This window comes from Scophthalmus maximus, chromosome 5 (genome assembly GCF_022379125.1).
Source record: "Scophthalmus maximus strain ysfricsl-2021 chromosome 5, ASM2237912v1, whole genome shotgun sequence".
Classification (NCBI taxonomy): domain Eukaryota; kingdom Metazoa; phylum Chordata; class Actinopteri; order Pleuronectiformes; family Scophthalmidae; genus Scophthalmus; species Scophthalmus maximus.
The window spans coordinates 23,900,001-23,925,386 of record NC_061519.1 but is presented as its reverse complement, the minus strand read 5'-3'; the positions used below and the strand labels follow the sequence as shown (position 1 = coordinate 23,925,386).

At 46.8% G+C, this 25,386-nt stretch overlaps 1 protein-coding gene across 3 annotated transcripts in view; it reads left to right on the top strand.

The window, feature by feature from the left end:
* The window catches only part of LOC118310683 (zinc finger protein GLIS1), a 42,934-nt gene that overhangs the window by 9,802 nt on the left and 7,746 nt on the right, over positions 1-25,386 (top strand). For 2 of the 3 annotated variants that reach the window (XM_035633841.2, XM_035633840.2), the window contains exons 2-6: positions 7,736-8,862; positions 15,824-15,985; positions 20,150-20,263; positions 22,462-22,591; positions 24,193-24,349. In XM_035633841.2, coding sequence (XP_035489734.2) covers positions 7,960-8,862; positions 15,824-15,985; positions 20,150-20,263; positions 22,462-22,591; positions 24,193-24,349 — 1,466 coding nt within the window. In that variant the 5' untranslated portion in view covers positions 7,736-7,959. The remainder of the gene's footprint in view (positions 1-7,735; positions 8,863-15,823; positions 15,986-20,149; positions 20,264-22,461; positions 22,592-24,192; positions 24,350-25,386) is intronic. The other variant, XM_035633842.2, reaches the window with a different exon arrangement.

Sequence of the window (25,386 nt, the reverse complement as noted above, 5' to 3'; positions counted from 1 at the left end):
CGATACTACAGCTGAATCGGATTCATCAAAAAACTGAGGGGATGTTACCACCGCAGACGGCGTCCGGCGGCTTGACGGCGCGCTCGAGTCAAAACAGCGTCACGAGTTTCAAATGTCGGTCGGTGATCCTCGAAAAAGCTTTGGGGGAAACCGGGGTGTGGAGCACGAGACTACTCGTAGGACTACTCGTATTAATATCTGGCGCTTTTGAAAGAGGGACTGTGTTCGGGAAACTGATATCGTCCACGTGGGATTGATTCCAATGACTTTTTGTTCTATTTTCTGCTGACCTTTCTTTTTTCTCTTTTAAAAACTTTATGCTATTAAGTGAAATGACAAATCGGGGAAGACAGGGGGGGCGTGGGGACATAAAAAGTATTGGACAGACAGACATATATATATATATATATATATATATATATATGTATAATAAGGCCTAGGGATGACAGCATTATGTAAAATGGGTGCATGGTAGGATGAGAATCTGTGGTGTATTATCATTATTATGATAACTTATTATTATTATAATAATGTGGTGCATGTAGGGTGAGGCCGCACCCAATGGAAGAAGGCTCCCCATTCCTCCTTATAATAGAAGACCTTTATTTAGGGAAGAACTATTATTTTTGCGCGCGCGCGTGTGTCCTATATTTCCTTTTTACGCTCATCTGACATTTAGGTATTGTCTGTCCTCCCAGGGGCCGAGCTCTAAGTAAACCTTGGCCCTGCGGGTTATTGACACTCCACTGGATCTCGGGGCTTTGGCAAAGCGGGGTGAAAAGCAAAGCAGCGAGCTTCGCCCTTTCGCCGCCTGCGTCGCCTCAGCCTTTCGTCCAGCTGGAGGATCGATGTGCGCGAGGCTGGAAGAGTAATCACCTCCCCTGTTTGGGGTGTTGTGGTGGAACTCTGCATTCCTCACTTCAGTTTCCACAGCCCTCGGTGGTTTTGTCACCTCAACGGGCCCTCTTCTCTGGGAAGAGGCCTCGAAACGCAGACATGACACTGTGGCTGTGTCTCTGTTGGCACCGCCGCGGGGGGGGGGGGGGGGGGGGGGGGGGGGGGGGTTTGTCACGGTTTTTTGGACGGTGCAGGGATTTCTGTTTGTTTGGAAAAACTGTCATCGGCACGATTTTCGCGCTCGCCCCGCTGCAGACTTGGCCGCAGGGAGCGAGACGCGGCGCGCTGGGCTGTCAGGATTCGGAAAACGAGGTGGCAACTTCCAGCGCATGTGGGCCTCATCAGTGGCACTGAGCGGACTCCAGACGCGCGGGACACCTGGCATGAGCCGACCGCGCCGACACCGGCCTCTGAGCCCTGGGTCAACACCAAGTAAATGGCCTTTGAAGCCTTTTCGCGTCCACTGCAAAAGTTCCCCGAATTCAGAAAATGACGAGTTGAATCAATTCATCAAGGTTAAGCTACAATAGGCTTCAGCTCTTGGAACTCGAGCGAGCACTGGACTCCTACCACCCCCCTCCGTCCTTTCTGTGGAGGAAAAACCATCAGAAACATTTCAATTATACCAGCAATAATAAGTAAGAACGTATGATTTCATCACAATATTAAATTAAAAGAGAAAGAGGTGTAGAGCATGAGAGTTTCTTCAGTTCACTGTACATCAAGATGGACGACATGACAGCTCCATAAAGTGAAATCATCTCAATGCTCAATCACCCAACCAGCGGTTGGTCGATTCCTACTGTGCAGACTCTGGCTCCAAATCACGTCTAAAACACAAAATGGCAGCAACCGTATCAGGATATTTTGGATAAATGTTGGACACGCCGTCCATGTTTATGTACAATTTATGGATTCTTCCATAATAAATGTGCTGTCAAAATTGATAGAGTAGGAATATTGCTGCATTTCGTAGAACTACCCAGGATAATTATTGTTTTCGGACAGCCAACACCGATCTGATATAAAAAACGTACATAATATTAGATTAAATGATTTTATATTGTGTCTGACTTTTACCCCATCTCTGCTGCCATGCGAACCAGTAATAATACTGTACCCTATAATTATTACCTAATCAGTATGCTGTAACCTGCAGGCGGCCGTATAAATCATAATCTATCGCTGTAGTCTTGCTTTTATATTTAATCAAATATATATATATTTTTTAAATATGATGTCGACAACTGAGAAAAAAGCTTGAAGTTCTTGAGTCCGTTCAGCATCAATAAATCGCATGAATTACTCAGTGTTCCCTTTAGTTTTGATTAAAATTTTTAAAAAAGTGTGTCGCCCACCTCTAACATCAACAGTGTGTGTGTGTGTGTGTGTGTGTGTGTGTGTGTGTGTGTGTGTGTTCGGTGTCGGGTCAGACGCTTCAGGTTGGGCCTCTTCCCTCCGTACAAATAAATGTTTCAGGAGGCTCCATCCCGGGATCCTCTCGCTCAAGTTTCTCCGCCGAAGTCGTTTGGCAGGTTGTGAAACACCGCGGCCGAAGGCAGAACAAAAACAGAAGATGTTTTCCCTGCCGTCGTTGCGTATTCGTCACTGCGCACAAAGCACATCAGGTTTCTTGGAGGAACAAACTCTTCTGAGAGGCAGATTGACATTCCTCCGGTGAGCAGACAAATCCAGCTGCTCCTCCGACAGCGGGCAGGAGCGTGGCCCCGACTCACAACGATCTGAGGAGGGGTGAAAATCATCTCCTTTCCCTTTGCATTCATCACCCTCACACGTATCGAATCGTGTTATTCACATTGGTAAGTTGAATTTGATTGTTGCTGAGCCCCGTCACTTGTCACACAGAGGTGAGGCGAACTGAACGGGATGGCGATGGAAATGTGCAGTGATTTCCCAACAGTCAAAGTTGAGTAAAGAGTCTTCTTCTTTCACCAAACATGGCAAACACACAACTCCGCAGGTCTCCAAAAATGCAGTCTCCATCGATTTAACCGACGCGTGCCGATGTTCGAATAGATGTACTCGAGTCACTTAAGACGAGCGCGTTCATATCTTTAGGAAACCCAGGGGGATTTTCTTTTATCGCTGACGATACAGAGAGATAACAGACGGGACCTTGCGACTGACGGGTGTCTTCTTAACCCCCGGAAAAAAGAAATCCAAGTATGTTTCTAAATGTTCTCTCGTGGAATTGCAGCTTGATGTTGGACGACATCAAGAGTCTTGGTAAAGAGGTTGGAGGTTACGGACCAGGCAGCAGTTGCCTAAAACCTTAGAGAGTTGCTGTTTTATTTGCACAGTTACTGGTTTGTTTTCCCTGGACTGCGAAAAACTCATGCCAAAATTAAATAAGTAACACTCTCCCCCCCCCCCCCCCCCCCTGAAAACTGCTGACAGTTTGGAGCTGCGCAGCATCTGCCAGAGGAAATCTGCAGTCATACTGTAAATTAACCCAGGGTGTGAAACGTGTGTAACTTTAAGAATTTAAAGCAGGCGGCTGTTGGAAAATCGGAGAGAAAAAAGGTATGTTTATTCAATTCCCTCTAAATAAACGCAGGTTAATGATCTGAAAGGAGAGTAAATCCCGATTTTCTCATCACACCCCTAACCCACAAAATTGGTTTCACTGGATTAAACCTATTTTGAAACCAGAGGCCCCTACGGCACAAATTATTAGGAGTAAGTGTAAACTGTCAACCTCCGGCCAACTTTCTGTTGCTAGGATACCGCTCTCTCTGGCTCTCTCTCTCTCGTCTTTTATAAAAACACGGGCGACAGTTGTGAAACTGGTTACGTAATCCGAGTGTTTTCTTTTGTGCGCAGCCAGTCACATTTATGAGAATTGTTTCTCTTGTCCTATCGTCAAATATACTGCATCTGTGGGCATTTTCTACCCGCAAAAACTGTTTTTATTCAAGTCCAGGAAGTAAGATTCATGACACTTATTTTCTCCAAAACTAAAAAAAAGATTTCACACGATTTGCGTAAGAAAAAGAAATAAAAAGCAGTGCCAGAAATTGCAAACCAGATCTCAGATGTTTTTTAAAATCCTAATTCCATCTGTGATGCTAACGCCACATGGCTCAGTGATCTTATTTTCTGGTAATGATCAGATATTGACGTTCTGCTCTGTAAAGCAACAACCGGACATGCAAACAAAGAAATATGGAATCACAAATACAGTTCCAACAGCAAAGACACATACTCTGCATACAAATACATAACATGCCACAATGACCTCCATTGCATTTTAGCTATAAGCTCCCTGTATAGACCTTTAGAATAATGCAAGACGCAACTCTTTTGAATATGTTCATGTTGCTTACCTGAATTCTACATGAAGGCAGTTGACATTAAAAATGTGTTTGCAAACAGTAGCCCAGCTGCACGTCCTGCACACGTGCAGCAACATACGCGTTCATTTGGAGTTGTTTGCGTCCGCCCCGGGTGAATTTAAGTCAAACACTGACTCTGGCTTTCGCTCCGTTTTGGTCTCCTCCATCTCCTGCGGGGAAACAGCTTATCCGACGGCAGTGTTTTGTGCCTGGTCAGGTCGCCTGGTGTACAGCGAGCCTTTCCATCGAAACATCTGTCCGCTGCAGTGAGAGTGAAGCGTAACTTATGGGCAGTAAAACCAAAATAATGAGCTGAAACACATTTAGAGTGAGCTCAGTACGGTCGAGCTCAGGGGAACTGCACCCGGGTGATAATTCTTCGCCGTAGCTTCAACATGAGCCATCCTCCGTTTCTTCTCTTTTTTTAACTACGCAAGTCCCATGAAATAATGGCCACGCTTTCGCACAGATGTCTTTGAAGATTTATTTTTGTCTCTCTTTCTCTCTTTCCTCAGATGACACTTACATTGCCCAATCGTTTTTTTAAAGTCTCCCCGGTCGGTGTCCGCCGATAAACACGCTGGCACAACGCAAAAGAGTTTAACTCAAAGAAAGACACTGAGAAGTGTCTCATGTCAAGTCCATCAACCACATCGAACACAACATAAAGACAATTACAGTGTGCGCCTCTGCAGGATGAGTTATTTGGAGGCAGTATGTAGTTTCTCGGCACTGATTCTGACCCATAATGCAACAGTCCATCAGTTGTCTCTTACTAACCATGGCCATTTGGACCAGTTACATTTCAAAATAAAATCCCACATAAAGTGCATAGGATTTTGGCAAACACTTTTGTAAGGGGATACATTTCACACAGACTTTATCTTAATATAAAATCTTATTGATTGATTAATTCTATTGTTTTTATAAGGCTGACTGAACTCAAGTAACAATGAATTCATGACAGAAATGTTGTAAATTGTGCAATAACTATTATGAGTTGCGCAACAACTACTGTGGACTGTTTAACCGTGTGATATATTGTCTGCGAAGTGTTTTCCAATTCCCAGACGAGTCATGTTCGCATGCACCTGAAGAATTAATAACTCCAATGTTTCATCTGTGTTCACGATAAAGAACAGCGAGACTCCATATTTGCACGAAACGCGCTTCAAATTCCTCTGTATGAACTCATTTATACCGTAGATTAATATCATAGAATCTAACATTCGCCTGTAATGAGTCAATTTCAGCTACCGGGTTCAGATAAACGCCTCGGTAACACAAACAACGACAACATTTTGGGAAGAGTGGGATCAGGGAAACTGCATTTCGTCACATTTCGACAGGATCTGTTTCCCATGTTTCAAGTTGAGGCAAAAAGGAGCAAAAAAAAAAAAAAAATCCACTTTGCAATTCAAGGAACCAAAAGTGCTTATTGTTGAGACAACTACACATTTGCTTGTCCTGAAACGCCACAGCTGTGTTTAGCTAACCTCAGCAAGTGGGTCTGTAAAAGACACCACATGAGATGATCCTGCTCTTTTATAACGCTGAGGCTTTGTGGGACACTTTTCTTAGTTTTACTGTCCGACTCGTCCTTCTGGATCGGCACCAGAGCGCTTTCTGAACAGACAAATCTCCCTTCTTTCTTTCTTTTTTTTCTTTTGTCCCTGCTATATTTGCTGCTGGATCTCACTCTGCTCGATTTATGTGAGCGTGGACGTGACGCCAATTAGACAGAGGCGAGATGGCGAGATGGGCCGTCGGAGTTATTCTTGGGTCACAGGGGGGATCTGATGTTTTGCCTGCGTGCCCGAGATCCCACAGTTTGCCCTCAAGACTCCTAATATTGGTTTTGAGCTCTTCAGGCCAACAGGTACATACGTGGCAATTATCATATTTAAAACATACCAAAACCACAAGGTACATTAATCCCGCTCAACCCGATGACACGCAGACACGTCGCAGCCTCTCTCTAATTAGGATTCGCCCGCAGTTGCCATGATTGGCCTGCTACATGACTCCGGTGGGGGGGGGGGAACTCCACGGATTTACTGGAAGGGTCATAAAACTGTAAACCAGACTATACCAGGAAACTATGGCCTCCCAACCTACACTTAGTGAGTCCTTCGTCAGCTAATATAACTACAGAAGTGAACTTACTCATCCTCTTAAGCAGTGTTGGGTTCTGGCTCGTAAAAAAAAAAAAAAAAAAAAAAATATATATATATATATATATATATATCTATGCACACAAAAATCACCCGTCGGATCTTTCCGATGACTTATTGCACGCGGCAAGAGATCCTTCTGTGGATTAGATCATCAATATCTGGCGGGTGGCGGCGAACAGCGGGGATCAGGTCTACTCCAATAAACCCTCAGGGGCTGTTGCGCGGTGGGGCCACTGTACGTGTGACAGGAGTTGGGTGGGCGGCTGGGGGCCCCTTGGTCTGACCCGCCGCTTTTCCAGCCTCGCCGTCCTGCACCACTTTGCTGGCGGAGAGATGTGGTCCGTCGCTCGTCCTCCGTCGACAGGCGTCTGGACCGGGGTTCATGCGATGGGCTGCCACACGAGGCCCCCGGCTGTGTGCTGCGGGGGGGGGGGGATGGGCCCTCGGTGCCTGCAGCAGTGCAATGAATCAGGGAAACCGAATATACATTCACTGCAGCGCCTCACTCGGACACTTTTGATTGAAGCCTGCTGACACTGTGGGGGGGGTCGGACACGCGGCCTTGCTTGGGTTTTACTTCATCCAAGAACTCCACCTCACTGCGCTTTGTTGTCGACGATTGAGTTGTTGTTGAGCGTTGGAGACGAGGGAATGACGTGCAGAGGGAGGGGGAGTGACGTCTCGGGGGGGGGGGGGTCTTATGTTTCACCCCATGGACTAGCGTGGCAAGTTGTCACACGGCGGCTGAGTCACGGCTCCGCCACGTCACAATGAATCACGAGTCATTTGGGCTGCGCACGGAATCTATTCATTCAATCGCTGGGGAGACTCGTCAATTTTAACATTTTTTGAGTCCCCCGGACCTCTGTACCTCGCTCCTGACGTCTGCTTCAGGCTGAAGGTTTCATGAATTAAACACCAATTGCAAAATGCACCCAAATATCTGACTAGGCTGTCGGCGGTCAAGTTACACGTAGGTACAACGCAGAGAAGAAGAGAAGATCTCTTTTTCTGCCGACTGATTATAATCCTCTTTAGCTCTTTTATTTACATGCAAAACGATCAGTCAGTGACAGAAGATCATTCTGTCTGTCATACAGCGCACGGTCTGCTCTGTGGAGACACAGAGACAGGTGTCGACGGGTGCTAAAGACGGGCAATGGGCTGGGTGGGGAGAGGGGGGGGGGAGCTCCCAACCCTCGGCCTGGTTCACGAAGCTGTCGTGTGATTTCGAGTGTTTTGTGTTTGTGCCTTGTGTTGTTGTCTAACGTGACTCACTTGGGTTTGGTTGTCTGTCCCCCACAGAGCACGAGGGACGACTGACCACGCAGCAGTGTGGAACAAATGACAGAAGATTACGCACGATGCCGGCAGCTGGAGATCAATCCGACACGAGAAACAGCTAAGCGGTGAAAGATGCTGTGGACGTCTTTGCCTCCGATGGATTCCTAGAGTTTGCTCCGAGGCGAGTGATCGCAGCGATTCTACTCAAGGCGGCTCTTGGTGGAAGTCAGCGAGCGGGGGCCAGGATGTGGCCCCCCGACCTCGGGCCTCCTGACGTCCAGCTGACTCTCCCCGGTTTTGGGAGTGTGTTCGAGGAGGCCGAGGACCTCCAGGCGCCGCTGTCCTCCGGCGGCCTGTGTCAGTCGTCCATGCACTCGGGTGGCCTGTGCTGCCTGCCCAGGACGTCCCTGTCCCTGTCCTCCCTGGGGCGAGACCTCACCTCCTTACTCAGCTGCAAGACCAATGGACCTCACATAGAAAAGTCTGTGGAGGACTTCGCCACCACGGCGCACATAGACCCCAAGAACACCCAGAGGTTCGGTTGTTACCCTCAGCCCTCCCTCCCTCTGTCCTACATGCTCTCCGGCTGTGCCACATCTCCCACTTTCTGCTCCCCCTCGTCCTCCGTTTCCTCCACGTCCTCCTCGTCGTCCTTATTTTTCGCCTCTTCCTCGCCTCTGTCCGACGCCAACCACAAAGCGTCCGAGCAACATCGAAAAGCGCAAGGCGACTATCACCCCATCAAACAGGAGCCCGCAGATGATTTCTTGCCGTGTAAGAGGGAGCCGTTTCAAATGAGCAACCAGCAGGGGGGGCTGTTTCACGTCGGCCAGCCGCTCGAACGCCGCAGCGGTCAGGACGGCGCCCGGACCCCGCTGCACTCGCCGAAGCTGAGCGGCCCCGTGGGACAGAACCCTGCCGCGGACCAACAGGAGCTGGTGTGTCACTGGATCGACTGCAGTGCCGCTCACGGCAGCCAGGAAGAGCTGGTGAGGCACATCGAGAAGGTGCACATCGACCAGCGCAAGGGGGAGGAGTTTGCGTGTTTCTGGGCCGGCTGCGTGCGGCGCCACAAACCCTTCAACGCTCGCTACAAGCTGCTCATCCACATGAGGGTTCACTCTGGAGAAAAACCCAACAAGTGCATGGTGAGTCAGTCCATGATTGAATGGTTGATCGCAAGAAACCGATTGGGCGATTTATCGTCTGTTTTACTCTACATAAGATCATGTACAAAATGAACATCATGCTGTATTGAAGAAGAGTTGAAACTACAGATTGAAACATAAACATTTTTTTTACTGACAAGTGAGAAGTAGAGTCATTTCCTCATAGACTTCTATAGAAACGGACCAGCGGAGTCGCCCCCTGCTGGTCAAGAAAGAGAATACATGTTTCAGGCACTGTCGCTTCGGCTTTTTACTTTCCGGAGCCGGAGACGTAGGAAATACATTCAACATTATTGCGAGGCCTTCAGGGCACGCACAGTGTAGTTTGTTGAGAAGCTTTGTGTTTATTTTACATGCAAATTAAACTGTGTTGTGAAAATGACTTTCAAATTCCAATTCAAATCAATCTTAGCTTCGATTAAATTAATCCGTTTAACTTCAGCAACTTCCTGTTTTTGTTATTTAGTTTTCTACTACAGCTCTTTCTTCTCCCATTTGTAAACCGTTGTCATTCATTGCTCTTTTTTGCTTTCCAATTAAATACGTACACGTTTATTTGTCCGCAGACGAGATGTAAAATGCAAGCAAAGAAGCCATCCCTGTCTGATTCAAAGCCGACTCGGCAGTAATGTGAGAAAAGGTTTTCAGCCTCGTCACCCGCGCAGATTTATCCAAAACATGCGTGAAACAAAAATGGCAAGCTGAGCAACAGCTGAAGCCGTTTTCAGGCAGTCAAAACATATTTCACCCTTCCTTTTTCAACGCCGTGTTTGCCTCAGACGGGACATTTAGAGGCTCAACTTGTTCACAATGAGCCTCGACTTCCCTCAGACGGTGCAGCCGGCGGTCCACAGTCTGCTGGAGATGATCAAACGGTTTCCTCCGCCCGCGACAGGTTTCCCTTACTCACGCAGGCGGGGAGGGTGAATGAATGGAAGATGTGTCCGCAGCACCGAGCCTCCGGGGATCAGCTGGTCGCCCCTGCGGTTATTCTGACAAATGGGACGAGTTTATGGCCATAAGATATATTTGACTCGGTGATGTAATACGCAGATAAAGCATTCATTCCTGTGGACGCAGAGAAAGAGGCTGCACGCTTTTCTTTTCTTTTCAACACCTGTCTGACACATGCAGACCGGCCCTAAGTTGATGTGGTGATTTGGTTTCTATGGAAACAGCAAGTGTGGTTTAATACTTCAAGTCTGAGAATTCTTTTGGTTGAGAAGTTTATTTGCCAGAGAAACGGCAGAAGGGTGATTAGTGCACATCAGGAGTTTTTCCACCGCGTCGTGAGCAACTGCAATAATGAATCAATTAGTCAACGGACTGTTGATTGATCAACTCTTGGTTTAATATTCTACATTTTGAATATTTGATGTTTTTATGTGACAGTGAATAAATTTTTTTTTTTTTTTCGACCGTTGGTCACAATAAACTTGAAAATTATAGACTTAACTGTGAATGCCTACACACAGTGATCACATCATTAGGGACACCTGTACAATCCAGTTCGATCTTAATACAACATGAATATGTTGTTGTTGTTTATCCATCCATCCATTATCTATACCTCTTTATCCATTAAGGGTCGCAGGGGGGGGGGGGGGGGGGGGGGGGGGGGGGGGGGGGGCTGGAGCCAATCCCAGCGATTGGCGGGGTTCACCCTTCACAGGTCGCCAGCCTATCACAGGACCAACATACAGAGACAAACTTAGTATATGTTTATAAATGATGGCATAGTTAAAATAGCTGTTGAACTGAAATAGATTACACTCATTAACTTTTAAACCTGTCCCGTTACAATGGGGCAAAACATTTGAACTGCCTCTGATTATAATGCAGTCTATTAACTCAATGGCAAAACATATTGGCTTAATTCTTCTATGACCGTGTCAAAAACAAAAGAAATTAGGGGAAAAAAAGAAACTAAAATAATAAACTAACCGATAAAGTGGGCACTCAGTGTATATAGAGAAGTGATCACGGAATATGAATAGGTTGAATAGTAGAATAAAAAAAAGGATGCTGGCCATAAATAGTGTCAGTGGGTTTTTGTCTCTTTGAGCACTTCCTGTCTTTTCATGTTTCTGGGCGACTTGTCTCATGAAATGTACGGGCGGTCTTCAAGGGACGATGTTTTATGAAAAATCAGATAAAGGCAAAACTTGACCACATGAGGTCAGAGGTCAGAGAGAGAGAGAGAGAGACTGTGATGTTTCTGAATCAACCATCACCAACTGTGGCCTTTGAGTCCCAGCGCAGCCTCACCCTCCATCATGAGTCATTTTCATAAACACTCGAACGCGTCTGTCCCGCGATGCCCTTCGCTTCGGTGCCAAATCCCTGCGAGGGAGCGACTCCACCCCAGAGTCCCTCAGCGACTCCGCCGCTGTCAACCTCACATTAATAATTCATTCAGAAATGTTCACTCATGCGGGAGCACGCTTCCTCCTTGAGCCAATTAGTTCATTAAAACGACATGATCCGCTGCCAGCTTGTAAACATATTCTTGTGAATGTATTACTGTGGAGAGTTTCCTGCTTACAGGTTAATAAGATTAAATCTGCACCAGCGCAAAACAAATAGTCATTAGTCACGCTCGAGCGACGCGGATAACGTCATGTCATTTTCATGAAGCGCCAAAACATGTAAATTAAGTCATGTCTTGTGCTGCAATGGAAAAATGAATATGTCACATGAATGTAGTCAGTGTTCGCTAATGAATTCAGGCCCGTGCACCAGCTCGTAACGTCAAGGCTCAGGTTGGACGGCCGTTCTCCAGGCTGTGCACACAAAGTGTTTTTTAAAATCCTCCGCGAGTCGGTACACGTCATTTATTTTTGCCGAAATAACGCTCCTATGTGGACGCATTCAAAGGAATCGGCCTGGTGGTGATATGCTATATTTTTTCTCACCGTCGACCAGTGAAAAGAGCAGAAACCAACTCACCATCCGATCAACAAGGGGTGTCGCCAGAGGTGGCGAGGTCATTTCTGGGGGAATCGCCAGACGGTTGTGGAGAAGAAAATAATACAGTATATTCAAAAATGTATTTTAGACATGTTTTAAGACTGGGCATTGTTTTTTACATCAAATTATCTGCTTTAGAGTGGATGTCAATGAGTGTGTTTGTGGGAGTCGACGTCTGCAGTATTCTTCAGCTGTCAAATTGGCTTCAAATCGATTTTTTCCGGGGGTCTCAACTTGCAAAGGTTGACAACCACTGTGCTAGGACGACGGCGACAGATGCTCGGATTCGTGTGACAAGGCCCTCTAGTGGCCGCGGGGATCGAAGGAGGATGTACAGTAAGTAGAGGGAGGATTGAGGGAAACAACTGATGTCAACTGCCTTTTCCAAATTACAGTCAACGCATTTCATTACCCGACTTTAACCGAGTGTTTGTTACCGTAACCATGACACCGAAGCTCCCCCCTATCATTAACGAAGTAGTCATTTTATCACAAAGGTTTTTCGTCAGGTTTATGTGCCCGGACCTGACGAAAACCTTAACCACAGCGTTTGTCACTGATCTGGTCTGTTCTCCGACGCAGACTTTTCCAACGATCGACGTTGTCCTGCTCCCGTGACGGTTCCACGAGGAACACCTACCCACCCGAGGGCAGGTACAAGCGACATGTGTTTTGACTTTTATTTTGAAGGGCCCATTGTCACCGTCCCGCTGCCAAACAGAAAATAGTCCCAGACAAATGCACTGATTGCCGATGAACATTTGCTCAGAACTACATAGTCCTGCTTTCCTTCCAATGTTATCCAACCTTACGCACAATGAATATGTCATATTTCACTTAATTTTTTATAATGGTGGACATATTTAATGTCCATAAATATTCCACAGTTTAAAGATGTACATCTTCAGTGGGGTCTTTGGACTCGGGCTGCAGGAAGTACAGTACAGATGGGATTTCACGGGATCTCTCCACAAATAAAGAATATCACGCGGCTTATCCTTTAATACATACATTGAAGCATGGTATGAAGGAAAAGTATCCAAAAATGAAATGATCAGCATGGGAAACCTCTTGGGCCAGAGAAAAACGACGGGCGCAGATTTGGAGAAATAACAAGCTAAATGTAAAATTGCCAGGATAAACCGTAGATCTGATCTGGGCCTGTCAAACAGAGTCAGGATTAATGTGTAGTTTCCCCGAGTTTATTAGGACAGGCGTTCATTTTCTCATCATATACAAAAGCAGACGGAAACATGACTCCGTCTAATGCGGAGGAAACTCAAGCACATAAACTGTAACCAGAGCTTAAATAAAGCCACGCTCGGATTTCTGCTCCGTCAAAGATTTGAGAAAAATCTGTTTCTCTTTAGGAACCATCTGCAAATGCAAGGGTATTTCCTCCGCTCGACCTTTTTATATTTCTTTTTACTGCTGTGGTGGATTGCATGACTGGATGTCTTTTTGTCAAATAACTCCAACTGATGTGTTTAAGTCAAATCTGTCCTCACGGTCGACCTGAATCTGAAGCGTCCTCACTACTGCGCAACACGCAGCGTCTTCATCCGCAGTGCGTGTGTCTCACTGTTCATCTGAACGTTTGAACATCTGAATCATTGGCCTGTTTTTTCTAAAAGCCGTGCATTAATTAATCTCTATGATGTAGTGGGCTGGGTTTTTTTTTAATGAGGTGACTGACATTTACTGACCTAATAAAACCCTGGAATGAATATTAGGCACGAAACAGTCCGTTTCCACATTTCCCTCCGGATTAGTTCATAGATGGATGAAACAGACTTTTGTTTTTTAGTTTCAAGCAGGCCAGGGTCAAATTTAAAGTCTTATTAAGACTTTCTCAGGAAGAAATCCATATTTTTAATATGTCTATCCCGGGGGAATAATCTTTTCATTTCAACTTGTGCTGACGTTTAACACACACGTGACAAATTCATTGATAAAAAAAAGATACAGCAAACACAAACATGACTTTAGTCTCTATCTATATTTAACGACTCTTATTCTAACGACCGAAGCACATGTTCTAGGTTCTGAAGCACGTGGCACGAGTGCTTGTCGGGCTCATGGACAAATCCACTGTTGCTGGTTTACCAGCGGAGAAGTCGGTTCAAAAGGTTTTCACTGACTGTGTAGTGAAGCCGTTGTTCCGACTCCAGTGTGTTTCATGTGCTTTGAGGTCGGAAGGGGGAAAAACATCGACGCTGTAAAAGAGAAATGCGTCGCTTAAACCGCACGTCTTTCCAAAGTTTACACAATAACGAAGAGCAAAGACAAACGGACCAGGTGTGACAGGCGTAGAAGAAGAAGTATATTACTAATCTAGCTCATTCTACGTGCGCAGCAACTGGCAATTACGCAACTTTATAACATATTTCAAATGAGAAATTTGCAAGAAATTGATATGCAATACATAATTTTGCACCATTGATCAAAAATCAAACTCTCTCTCTCTGTATGACATCAACAACTCCTGTACCGACATTTTTGGGCTTTCCGAGTTGAATCCGTTAAGACTTTCTTATGAACTTGAAGCCCCAGTGTGTAGTTTTTGTAATTGTCTGGCGGCATCTGGTGGTAAAGTGGCAAACCGCAACCAACTGAGCAGCCGACAGGGGACACTTTATGGCGGCGCGCCGCTGATTCTATTTCCGGTTTCCCGGCAGCGCTGAAAATTCCACGCGAATGCGACGTATTCTGGAACCTTTTTGTGCAACAACCGTATTCAACGCGACGTAGCAAACACGGCGACTCTCACGGAGGTCGGCTCCACCTCACGTAACTATGTTTAACCCTTTCGGAGTTGACGAGAAAAAACATGTATGAACACATAGTTACGGACAAATATGTTCAATTTCTGTGAATGAGTTCTTCTAAATATGACACGCTGCAGCTTTAAGCCCCGCAGAGGAAATGAATCTGTGTGAAATGAAAATGCTGGAGCAGAACGTGGTGCACCTGCCTGTGCACAGTAGGTGCATATGGATGTTCAATTTGGGGAAATGACCACTGCGTCAATCTGAACCTAGCGAAGACATTTGTGCCAGGCGGGAAAAAAAGGGGCCTTGGCAGGACCACTCGATTTGTCCAATCAGTTTCCGTCACTGTAGATCTGCTGGATGCATTTTTTTTTTCCTCCTCCACAGAATGAGCCATGTGGATTCAGTCCCCCATCACTTTCATTTGAAACAAACTGGGAAGGCACCGCTTTGTGCGTCGGGCCAGTAAACTCTCCCTCTCCGGCCTTCGTTTTGGACGACCCTGAAAATCCGACACCTCCCCGATGTCAGACTGTGTGTGTGTGTGTGTGTGTGTGTGTGTGTGTGACCATGTCTGTAACTTGATGAAATGTCGGTCGCGCCCCACTTCACCCGGTGATCGTCCAGCTGTGAAGAGACGAGCCGAAAGGCGGCTCTGGCTCAGTTTCTTTAAACTTTTTTTTTACAATTCGATTGTTTTCGCAATTTTAGCGCAACACTGCGAATGTGTCTCGGAGACACTGGATGAAAAGAATTGTTCCATTTTCCTTCTCTTGGCGAAGCCCGGCTTTTCTCTCTTGTAGTTTGACGACATATAAACCACTTCTTGTCTAGTATGACCCCGGGAAGACTGATTAGATGTATACAAATGGCATGTGTGGGAACTGTTTTTAAGGCAGATCTGAAAGGATTTAATATAATGCCTCGTGCAAAATGTTTCCCTTTGAAACTGCGATGTAAAACATTTGAAAACCTTTTTATGCGTAAGTCTAAAGTGAGTCCCTCCAACTGGAGGCAGCTGCAGCTCGAGCGGCAGCAGCGGTTGTCCATTAGAATGTAAGTTGATTTGTGGCAAAATGGTGCAAGTTCACAGAAGTTACTGCGCCAGCATCACGTCTCCCGGGGGGGAAAACAAACTCCTGTCTCTCTGCTGTGGATGTATGACGTCAAGACTGCCCCGTGTTTTGTCTTTTCCTCAGTTTGAGGGCTGCGCCAAGGCCTTCTCCCGCCTGGAGAACCTGAAAATCCACCTGAGGAGCCACACGGGAGAGAAGCCGTACATCTGCCAGCACCCCGGCTGCCTCAAGGCCTTCAGCAACTCCAGTGACCGGGCCAAACACCAGCGCACGCACCTGGACACGGTCAGTCAACAGCCCCGCGTTGCCATGGCGCCCGCTGCGTCGCATTTATCACTTGACTCGTCGCTCGCGCCGTCTTCAGACAAAGGTTGGCTGATGAAAGTAATGATGCATTTGATGGTAAAGGTTTCATCTTTACTTAAGAGTGAAATAACCATAGTTCTCGGCCTGGTAACACGTCACAGCATCACTTCAAACTTTGAAATGAATGCGATCCGCGGCATCATTAGATCATGCACAGAAAAAAAATATGTAGTTATTTAGTTTTCTTATCAGCTAATATTCATTTGACAATGTACAAAGAAATGTTTTAAAGGATTTTTTTTTTATTAAGGATTCTTCTTGTGTCTGATTAGTTAATAATATAATTTATTTATAATATAGTTTAGTAGAATGAAGATTGTTACCTCCCTTCCAAACGATTGTCCCAGCTTCCCATCGCACTCACTCGGGTCATAAATTAAAGGTTATGAAATCCAGCCACTGATGTGAGAGACGTCGAGAGAACAGACAGCAGGCGTCTTCCTCAAAAAACCCAAACTTTTTAACTCACCACCGCTCCCTCTCGTGCACCGGGTGCCAAATATCATCGTAAATATCATCGTAAATATCACCCTAACCCTAATTCGAGTACATGTATTCAAGTACCATATTGTACAAGTACAACTTATAGGCACTACTTTAGTAATGAGTATTTCTGTTTTGATTTTACTATATGTACTTATATGTATATGTACATCTCAAATGTGAAATGGTGAACTTGTTTCAACACTACATTTCTCTGACAGCTTTGTAGATTAGGATTTTACTAAAACACATAATAATAATAATAATAATAATAATAATAATAATATTTTTTTCATTGCTAAAAGCAATCTCAAAGTGCATAGGATGAGCTTGTACGAATCTGATGGAATCTTAGGAAGTTAAAGGTGACAAAGATTTGAATTGATTGGTGCCTGCATTAGAATCAATGCGTTAGAACTTAATTCTATAGTCAGTGTTCGGTGAAGATCCATTTTTACTATTTCAGAATTAATTCAAAATCCTACTTGCATGTAAATTTAGGTGCAGAGGTCAAAAGTACCTTTTTCTTCAGTAAAGTTCCCCCCCGTGACTTATATGTGAGTCTATCTGACTTGTACATTTTTGCAGCTTTAACTACTTCATGTACAGTTTGGCAGTTTAGTCCTGTGGTTTCCAACCGACGGATCAGGTCCTTGGAGCGTTCTTACATCGGGATATTAATCCGTATCGCAAAGGAGCTCACGTCTGAAAAACTGAAAGAGTCCTCAGCCTAACAGATATTTTTTCACGATACAGAATATTTCCCGTGTACGAAAGGTCATGTGCAATGCAAAAGTCCTCTCTGCTCAAATGACGCTGCTCGCCTCCCTCCCCGCTCTAATGGGCCCTAACGTACGGCCCCAGACATCCTGTAGGATTGTGAAACTGCATGACGGCCCCCGACTCTTTTCTCTAAGCCACAGTTATTTTTACTCCTGCTGACAAGCGACGAGGATTTAGCGGTAATCCAAAGAATATCAGAGCTCTCATTACGCGGATGAGAAGGAGCCGCGCGTTGCGTTGCGGTGTTATTGCAACGAGACGCCATGGCTCTCCCCCCCCCCCCCCCCCCCCCCCCCCCTTTTCTGTGGTTTCACGCCGGCTAATAGCGGCCTCGCAGTTGCGTCGCAAATCAAGGATCGGACACGTTCCGGCGCCACCGCGCGGCGCCCACGGAGGATCGTCTGAATGTAAACAGTTCCTGAATGCAGCGTAGCAGCCGGTCGGGGAAGGGCCGGCGTCAACACGAGTTACATCGCGTCGCTGGTGTGAGGGATGGCGGCGCGTTGAGGTCGATTTGTGAGGTCAGGCTCACGCAGACGCGCGTCTACAAACGTGAAAGTGACCCTTGAGCAAAAAAACACATTCGAATCAGTCTTCACACTCGTGTTACACCAGTTTTTCTTGCTGGATCGCTTGTGTCGTCCGCATTCCAGATGCGCACGACTCGGTGATATTCTCCCCACAAGACCAGCTTTCTTTGAGCCTCGCGGCTTCGCACTTTTCAATTCTTGTACGTGAGCTTGACACCCGTGCTTGCACACTGACCTTTATATGTTCGTGTCTCGCTCCCTACGAGCCCGGAATAACCGCTGCACTTTGGCTCGGAGTTCTGTCGCAGATAAGGAAAGCGTTCCGGGTTCAACACCTCATTTGCAGTCAATCTGTTTCGACTCCAGGAGCAATGAGCCTGGTCTCCCGGAGGAATGCTGCTCGCGAGACGGTTTCCAGAGAACAAGACATTTCCCAATTTGATTTGTGCCAGCGGGGTCAAGTTGGGCACTGTTGAGGGAAAGGCTCGCTCTGACGCAAGATCTATGTCGGAGTAATTACGCGCCTTGAATTCGAAATGTTCAAACGAGAAAGTGGAAAAACAGTAGAAGAACAACGCAACTAGGGGAAAAAGGTTATTGCATCTATTATTTGTACAAGACAAAAGTATTCTATTGCCTATATATCTATATAAACTTATATAGATATATGTATATATATATATAATTGTTAATTTATATATAATAATAACTGTTACACATTTTGAGCTCCTCACTTCAGCTGTTTCATAAATTCGCCCTCATCACTTACAAACATACAAACGGTGATTACAGTTTCTTGAACATACATATTCCTCTCACATCATGACTTGCTCCGATTTAACTTTTGGATTCTAAAGTAGACACGATGAGTGCTGCTGCTTTGACAGTCTTTGTGTGTTTGTTTTAGAACCAGTGGTTTTCCTGGGAAACGGATGAGTTGCTTCCTGATCGTTACCCCCCCCCCCCCCCCCCCCCCCCCCCCCCCCGTTCTGCAAAACACTTTGTGTCCGTGAAAAAAAAAAGGACCCGTAATGCGCTCCACCTGGTCGAATGCTCGGTAATGAAAAGGGGGGGGGGGGGGGAATCTGCGAGGAATTAGAACTGATGGAAATGGGCTCGTTAATTCATCTAAACTCACAGCTTTGATGAAATTGTGAAATACAGAAACAGAAAACAGCTTTTACTGTTGCGGCTTTCGTCGACTGCGATGGGCATTTTTGAAAATGCCTCCGTGCGCATGTACTGCGAACACACAATTTCTTTTCCAGGTAGAGATGAATCTATACTTGAATCCCGCATCAAGCCGTCGCCACGTGTCAGAATGTGTGCTCTCTTTGACTCTGCTCTGGGTTCCCTTCGACGTTCGGTGTCTGATTCACACTTTTCCCTAATGAATGCACTGATTTATGGCTGAACACTGAGTCTCCCCGTCTAACGCTCTTCCTCTCTTCCTCTCTTCCTCTCCGTAAGCCCGCAGACGAAAGGTAAATACACTCCGTGTTGACACGACCCCTCATGTCCATCATTCCGCCGTGACTGCCTTTGTCGCATTCACAGCACTTCCCCCGTAATGTCACCGCTTGTACTGCAGCGCAGCGCATGACACCTGTGACCCACGTGGGCGTGAATCAACCCAAACTTGTTTCATCATTTGTGAATATGATATCAACTCGCATGGAGGCCTGATTTGTGTCAATGTGTATTTTAGCAGACCACATGAAGCGTACGTTTTGTAACATTTCAGTTCAGGCCCGCAGCACTTTCATAAACCTTGAATCGAAACACCTTTAACACACCAATTGATGTGTTGTGTATTTCTGGGTTTATTTCGTTGTCCCGTGGCGTATTTCATTCTTGTCAAACTTGTCTTCCAGAGGTCGAATCGGAGCTCGATTGGCAGAGAATGTTTCAGTGAATGTCAGGTTTTGGTCTCGGTCCATCAGTGTCAAGGCTGAAACGGGGGGGGGGGGGGGATGCAGTAAATCACTAACACAAGTGCTGCTGTAGACGAGGCCGGCGTGAGCCACGGCTTTCCCCCGCCTGCTTCTCCTGCAGCCCCGCTGGCACCTGGAGCGCAGCTGCTTCGGATGATCGGAAGATGTACGACCGGAAAAGGTCTCCGGCATGTTACGGAGCCGCACCGTGAACTTCCCAGGGCCGACGATCGATGCACAGAGGACGAGAAGCCCCGGCGCGGCTCTTCGCTTTCACATTCATTTATTTGGTTTCCTCTGTTTTTGTCCTCTGTCTCCTCTCACCACCGCCCCTCGCTGCGGTTCCCTCACAGAAGCCGTACGCCTGTCAGATCCCCGGCTGCACCAAGCGCTACACGGACCCGAGCTCCTTGCGGAAGCACGTCAAGGCCCACTCGGCCAAAGGCCTTCAGGAGAGGGAGGTCAAGGTATGGCAAGCGCTCGCGTTGGTCTTCGCGCGCTGGACGTTAAGCGCACATGAGCGCCACCGGCGTTAGACACACACACACGGAGAGCGAAAAAAAACCTGCGTGTCCCTTCAAGGCTAGATTAGATCAGACCGTATTGGATTGCAGGTCTTGGAACAGCAGCGAGCGGCAGCAGGGTTTTTAAAAAAGACAACAAGTGGCAGTCGGTGTAATATCGCAAAACATTGTTTTTTAAAGAGGAACCAGGCGGCTCTGGTGCCCCGTGGCGGTCCCAGGTGGTGTGTCACTGTCTGGTCACCGGGACGCAGCAGGCTCCGTCCCCGGGGCTAGACACGGGGAGAATTCTCTTCCTGGTTCCGGCGTAGTTCCTTTTCGCTGCCGTCGTTTTTCCGCGAAAAAACCCCCCGCGTCCCCGAGGCCAAGGGAGAATAACACGGTGGAAACAGAGCTCGTAGGGGCCGACATGGGAGGTGTGAAGCCAAGAAGTCAATTTTCCTCAAGGTTTTATTGGACAGTACACGCGTACAAAGTTGGACTGCGATCACGTGGTCAGCATCTTCAACCCCTTAAACATGATATATCGAAATCTGCATCAAAAATAGCTCTTGTGTGGAAACAAAAGATGCAGGATGTAGTCGCATTCGTTGTCACCAGATGCTTTTTCAGGGACGTGTCTGCCCTGATATGGATAAAACTCTAAATCAACTGATTACTTTTATGAAAATGTTCACATTTTAAGATATTTCTAGAGGTTGTCATTAATAAAAATCCAACAAGTGCTTTGGTGAAGCACCTGATGAAAGAAAATGCAACGGTTATACATCTGCTGTCTCCGATATGTGAGGCTAAGTTTGAGAATTCCTTGCACAGTCGTTCATGGGAGTAAAAATGAAAAGAAAACCAAGATCCATTGGTCCGGAGCGATGGAGAGGAGGAGTACCCGAGCACTCTCTGAGAGGGAAACTAGGGAAACAAACCTCTTCTTAAAGTCAATATCCATTGTTGGTGAAGAGAGACAGTTGCTGCCTTGTTAGCCTTATGGCTCAAAAGCAATATTACTCAGTGAAGGGTTTCTTCAGTCAACGTCCAAGAGGCACTTCTGGTGGGGAAGCGATGTCTCCGAGGACATGGGCAACGCGCCGTCTCTCCGTGACGCCGCCGCTCTTGTTTCTAGAGGACGGGATGGAGAGCAACAGCAGGAGGAGGAGGAGGAGAGAGAGAGAGAGAGGGAGAGAGAGAGAGAGCATGTTTGTGATTCAGTAGGATTAAATACAACAAACAAAGTATTACACACACTCCCTTGGAAGCCAGAATAGGGAGCCCATTGTTCGGCGTTATCTGGCCCTTGTTTGTTTTCCGTGGCCCGTGAGTGACACTGGGGCTTTGTGTGTACTCCCATGCCTTGTTTGGTTTAAGCAGAACCACGTGTGCTCCGAGAGTTGTGACATGGCCGACACGCCCCGCGCTGCCGCGGGCGCCCAGCGGGACTTTGAAAAACACCAAACGTGCACTTGGTAAACTCCGTACGCTGGTGCCCATTTCTCCGGGGCTGATGTGTCACAGCCATTGAAGGGTTTTTTTTTATCGGCATAAACACTGGTTTGAATAAACATTTTTCGCCGCTTATTCATAACCCCCCCCCCCCCCCCCTTTTTGTGGTTCCCGGGTGTCCTTCGCAAGCGTCCTCGGGGGTCCCGGAGCCCTCGATGAATTGTTTTGGAAAGTCCTCGGGGACGCTCTGTTAGCGCCGGATAATAGAGTAGATTGTCTTTGTTGTCGAGCTCTTTGGAAGGAGATTGCCTAACAAGATTTTGGGGGATTTGTACGACGGAACGAGAACCAGGCGTCTGGTGCGAGCATCATTCTTTTTCTTTTCTTCTTCCTCTTTTCGCCGTTGTTGTTGTCGAAAAATGAACAGTAGAAAAGTGCCTGCGGGAAAACTCCCTGTGTTTCCAATTGATCTACTGTACGTAATCAAAAGAGAGGGGAGTACGTTCAAACTTCAGCTCATGGACGTTTGGCCAAGAGCATTAAGAAAAGCCCCCCGAAACAATTGGAAGGCAACTGGGCTACAGCTTTAAACGTAATTATTTTCCTCCCTGCATGCGCACACGCTCCCCAACAGGACACCCGATACCTCATGTAGCGTGCATCTTCCCCGTCGCCGCGTGAACATCTGCGTTCTGTCTCACCGACAGGTTCAAGTGCACGCGATGCTGGAGTCGGACGTCCTGAGCGACTGTCTGGCCAGGCAGCATCTCCACGGCTCCGCCTCTTCCCACCGCGGCGGCGGCGGCTCGGCCTTGCCGGGCTTGGACGACTTCGCAGGTATGAAACGGCGGCGGGAGCAACGGGACGCCTCCGTCCGACGCCTCTGTGAGGGGAAAAAAAAAAGGGGGTAAAACAAAGACGGGGTGTAATTGCCCCCCAACACCTGGGCGGTTGGGCTGTCTCGTTCATTCTCTCCCATGGCCTCATTTGCTCCCTTTCCTCCCTCCCTCCCTCCCTCCCTCCTCTCCCATTCCTCCGATGGTACCTCATCGTGCCAGTGTTTACCTTGTCCAATTACCGGGCACTGACTGCGGGCGAGTTGGCCTCCCTTCCCCGCTCGTCCTTCGGCTTTCTCCGAACCGGCTCCGCGGCCAAAGGGCTCTTTTTCTCTCTCGCTCAATGGCTGAACCGGGATCAAGAAGCTGTCAGGTAACGTTGAGGCTCAGCTGGCAGAGGAGGGGAAGCGAGTGTCCAAGAGAGCTGTCCATGTCCATTACTTCAGACTACTTGCAGTTTCACCCGAGAAGACTCCGAGGGAAAAGCCTCAAACGGCACAACGCGAGCTGTGTTTATCCAGGGTGAAACAAGCATGTCAGTGTTTCACTTTCAAAATGCCCCCAGAGGCCTCGACCTTATCAGAAAATGGCCAAATGTTCAAAAGCCTAAAACAGTGTCCCGTGGACATGTACCTGGGAATGTACATAATGCATGTTGGGTGCATTGGCGACACATCCCGTCATCGTCAGCTGCCCTTAGACCCACAGTCAAAGTGCGAGATGGCGAGTAGGTATAGGCCTATGTGTTAAAACTGAATAAATACGCGCCTACAAACGGTGCCTTTACGCATCAAACACTCCCCATAGGCCTAAAGACGACTCTGCAAAGTGTGCATGTCGCCTAGGTTTGAGCCGCTGACATCAGATTCCGTCGGATTTCTGAAGGGACCAGTTTCAGTGGATTAAAAAGTATTTAATCATTCAGAGGCTTCTCAAAATGCGGTTTTATCAATTTCTCCTTTGTCCATTTCTATGCTTAGTGTGTTCACACATACTCATATTTTGGCCCAGAGAAGCCATGAGCTTTGACGACAACGTCCACGTTTGCTTTGGAGCTGAAAAGAGAAGTGTTGCTCAACAGAAAATGAAATGATATATTGTAGTAAATTGCAATAATTCCTTTATTGATAACAAAGTCCAACTCTTGATTTATCACAATTAGAGGTTTTTGACTGTTAGAAAGAAAGCATCGCAGGCAATTGCAATCTGGAGACGTCACGTTTGAGTTTGGGAAAGAAAGAAAAAAATTGGCAGATTAAATTGAGATTGAAAACAATTAAGTGAACAATGCCTCTTTCAAAAATGTATAACCAGTGTTTATTCATTGCACCTTATGTTACGGACGCCCCAACAGTTAAAGTTGGTGGTGAGAAGTAAATTGAGATTTCGGTAAAAATGACGCATCATTTTCATTTTGCAACTTCCCTGATAGAGAAAACTAAACATTTTGAGCAAGAGTCCGTCTCGCTGCAAACCTTAGATCGAGGTACACAAACCTCCACACTGGCGCAACCTGCAAACGTCCCATAGCTACCCCGCATGTGGCGGTTGTATCCATTTTGGGTTGAACTGATCCTTTAATATCTCTGTCTCTGTTTCCAGGCGTTTACCCAAACAGCGGCGCCGTCCGCAGCCGGGCGACTTCAGACTTCCTCCCTCCGTCCGCAGACGCCTGCTCCAGGTATCAAGGCCTGGAGGGGAACTTTGACGCCAACAGCCCGATATCTCCGTTAACGAGCCCGGGGAGCATGAGAGAGGGGTGAGTGCGAGACCCTTTCATGCTTTGCTTTTCCCCTTTTTAATTTCCTCATCCCAGGGGTTTTGCAAAGTCAATCCACCCGCACCAATTCTGCACGCAGTCATAGAACTCCGTCTCTTTTCTTTCTCGCCCATCAAGATCCACTCGTTATCCTCGTTATTCCCCCGGGAAATTGGCGAAAATGTCACAAAATTCCGAGATAAGGGGTTTCCTGGATTCGCCCCTCGTCTGGATCTGTTCTTTCTTGGCCCATTTTCCATCCTCCAAGTTTCATGGGAATCCGTTCAGTAACAAGAAAACAAACACACAAACCATATATACATATATATATATATATATATATATATATATATACTTACGCTACATATAATATAGTATTTTCTCACTGTCATGCCTTCCAAGATTATATCGCTTTTATTCCTTGGAAAGCGCAGTACACTAATGATACTTAATGATGTACCCAGAGACGAACCCTGCTGCCCTTCGCGGTGTCTGGCAGGATTCGGAGTTATCTGCCGCTGGGGCGTCTGCTGCCAGACCGATACAATGGAGCCGAACGGGATTTTGTTTGCATTTGGCAGTTTTCAATTCGGTGCTATTTTTCTACCCAAGATAAAAATAGACGGAACTGAGCGCAGGGTTTCTTGCTCCTCTTGGCGTGTGGAACCTTCTCCTAAAAGGCGGGCGCATTTTCAGGTGTTCAAAACCCAAAATCTGTTTTCCTTTTTTTCATAGCCTTTTTCCCCAAATGCACTCATTTGACAACGCTGGCGCGCGTTAAAAAGCGTTTTCTTCGTGCCGCGCGCTATGTTATGTCAAAACCCCCGAATCGCGTTTCAACCTCAAAGTGCGTGGACACCATCAATTCCCCCGCTCTGGAGTGACTACGGATTTCGCAGACACTTTGCTTCGTCTCTCTCGTCTGGAAATCACATGCCCAGAGAGAGAGAGAGAGAGAGAGAGAGAGAGAGATGTGAGCTTATGCATTCTTGAATAAACCAGAGACATTATCACCAGAGATGGAGTTATGGCCTTGT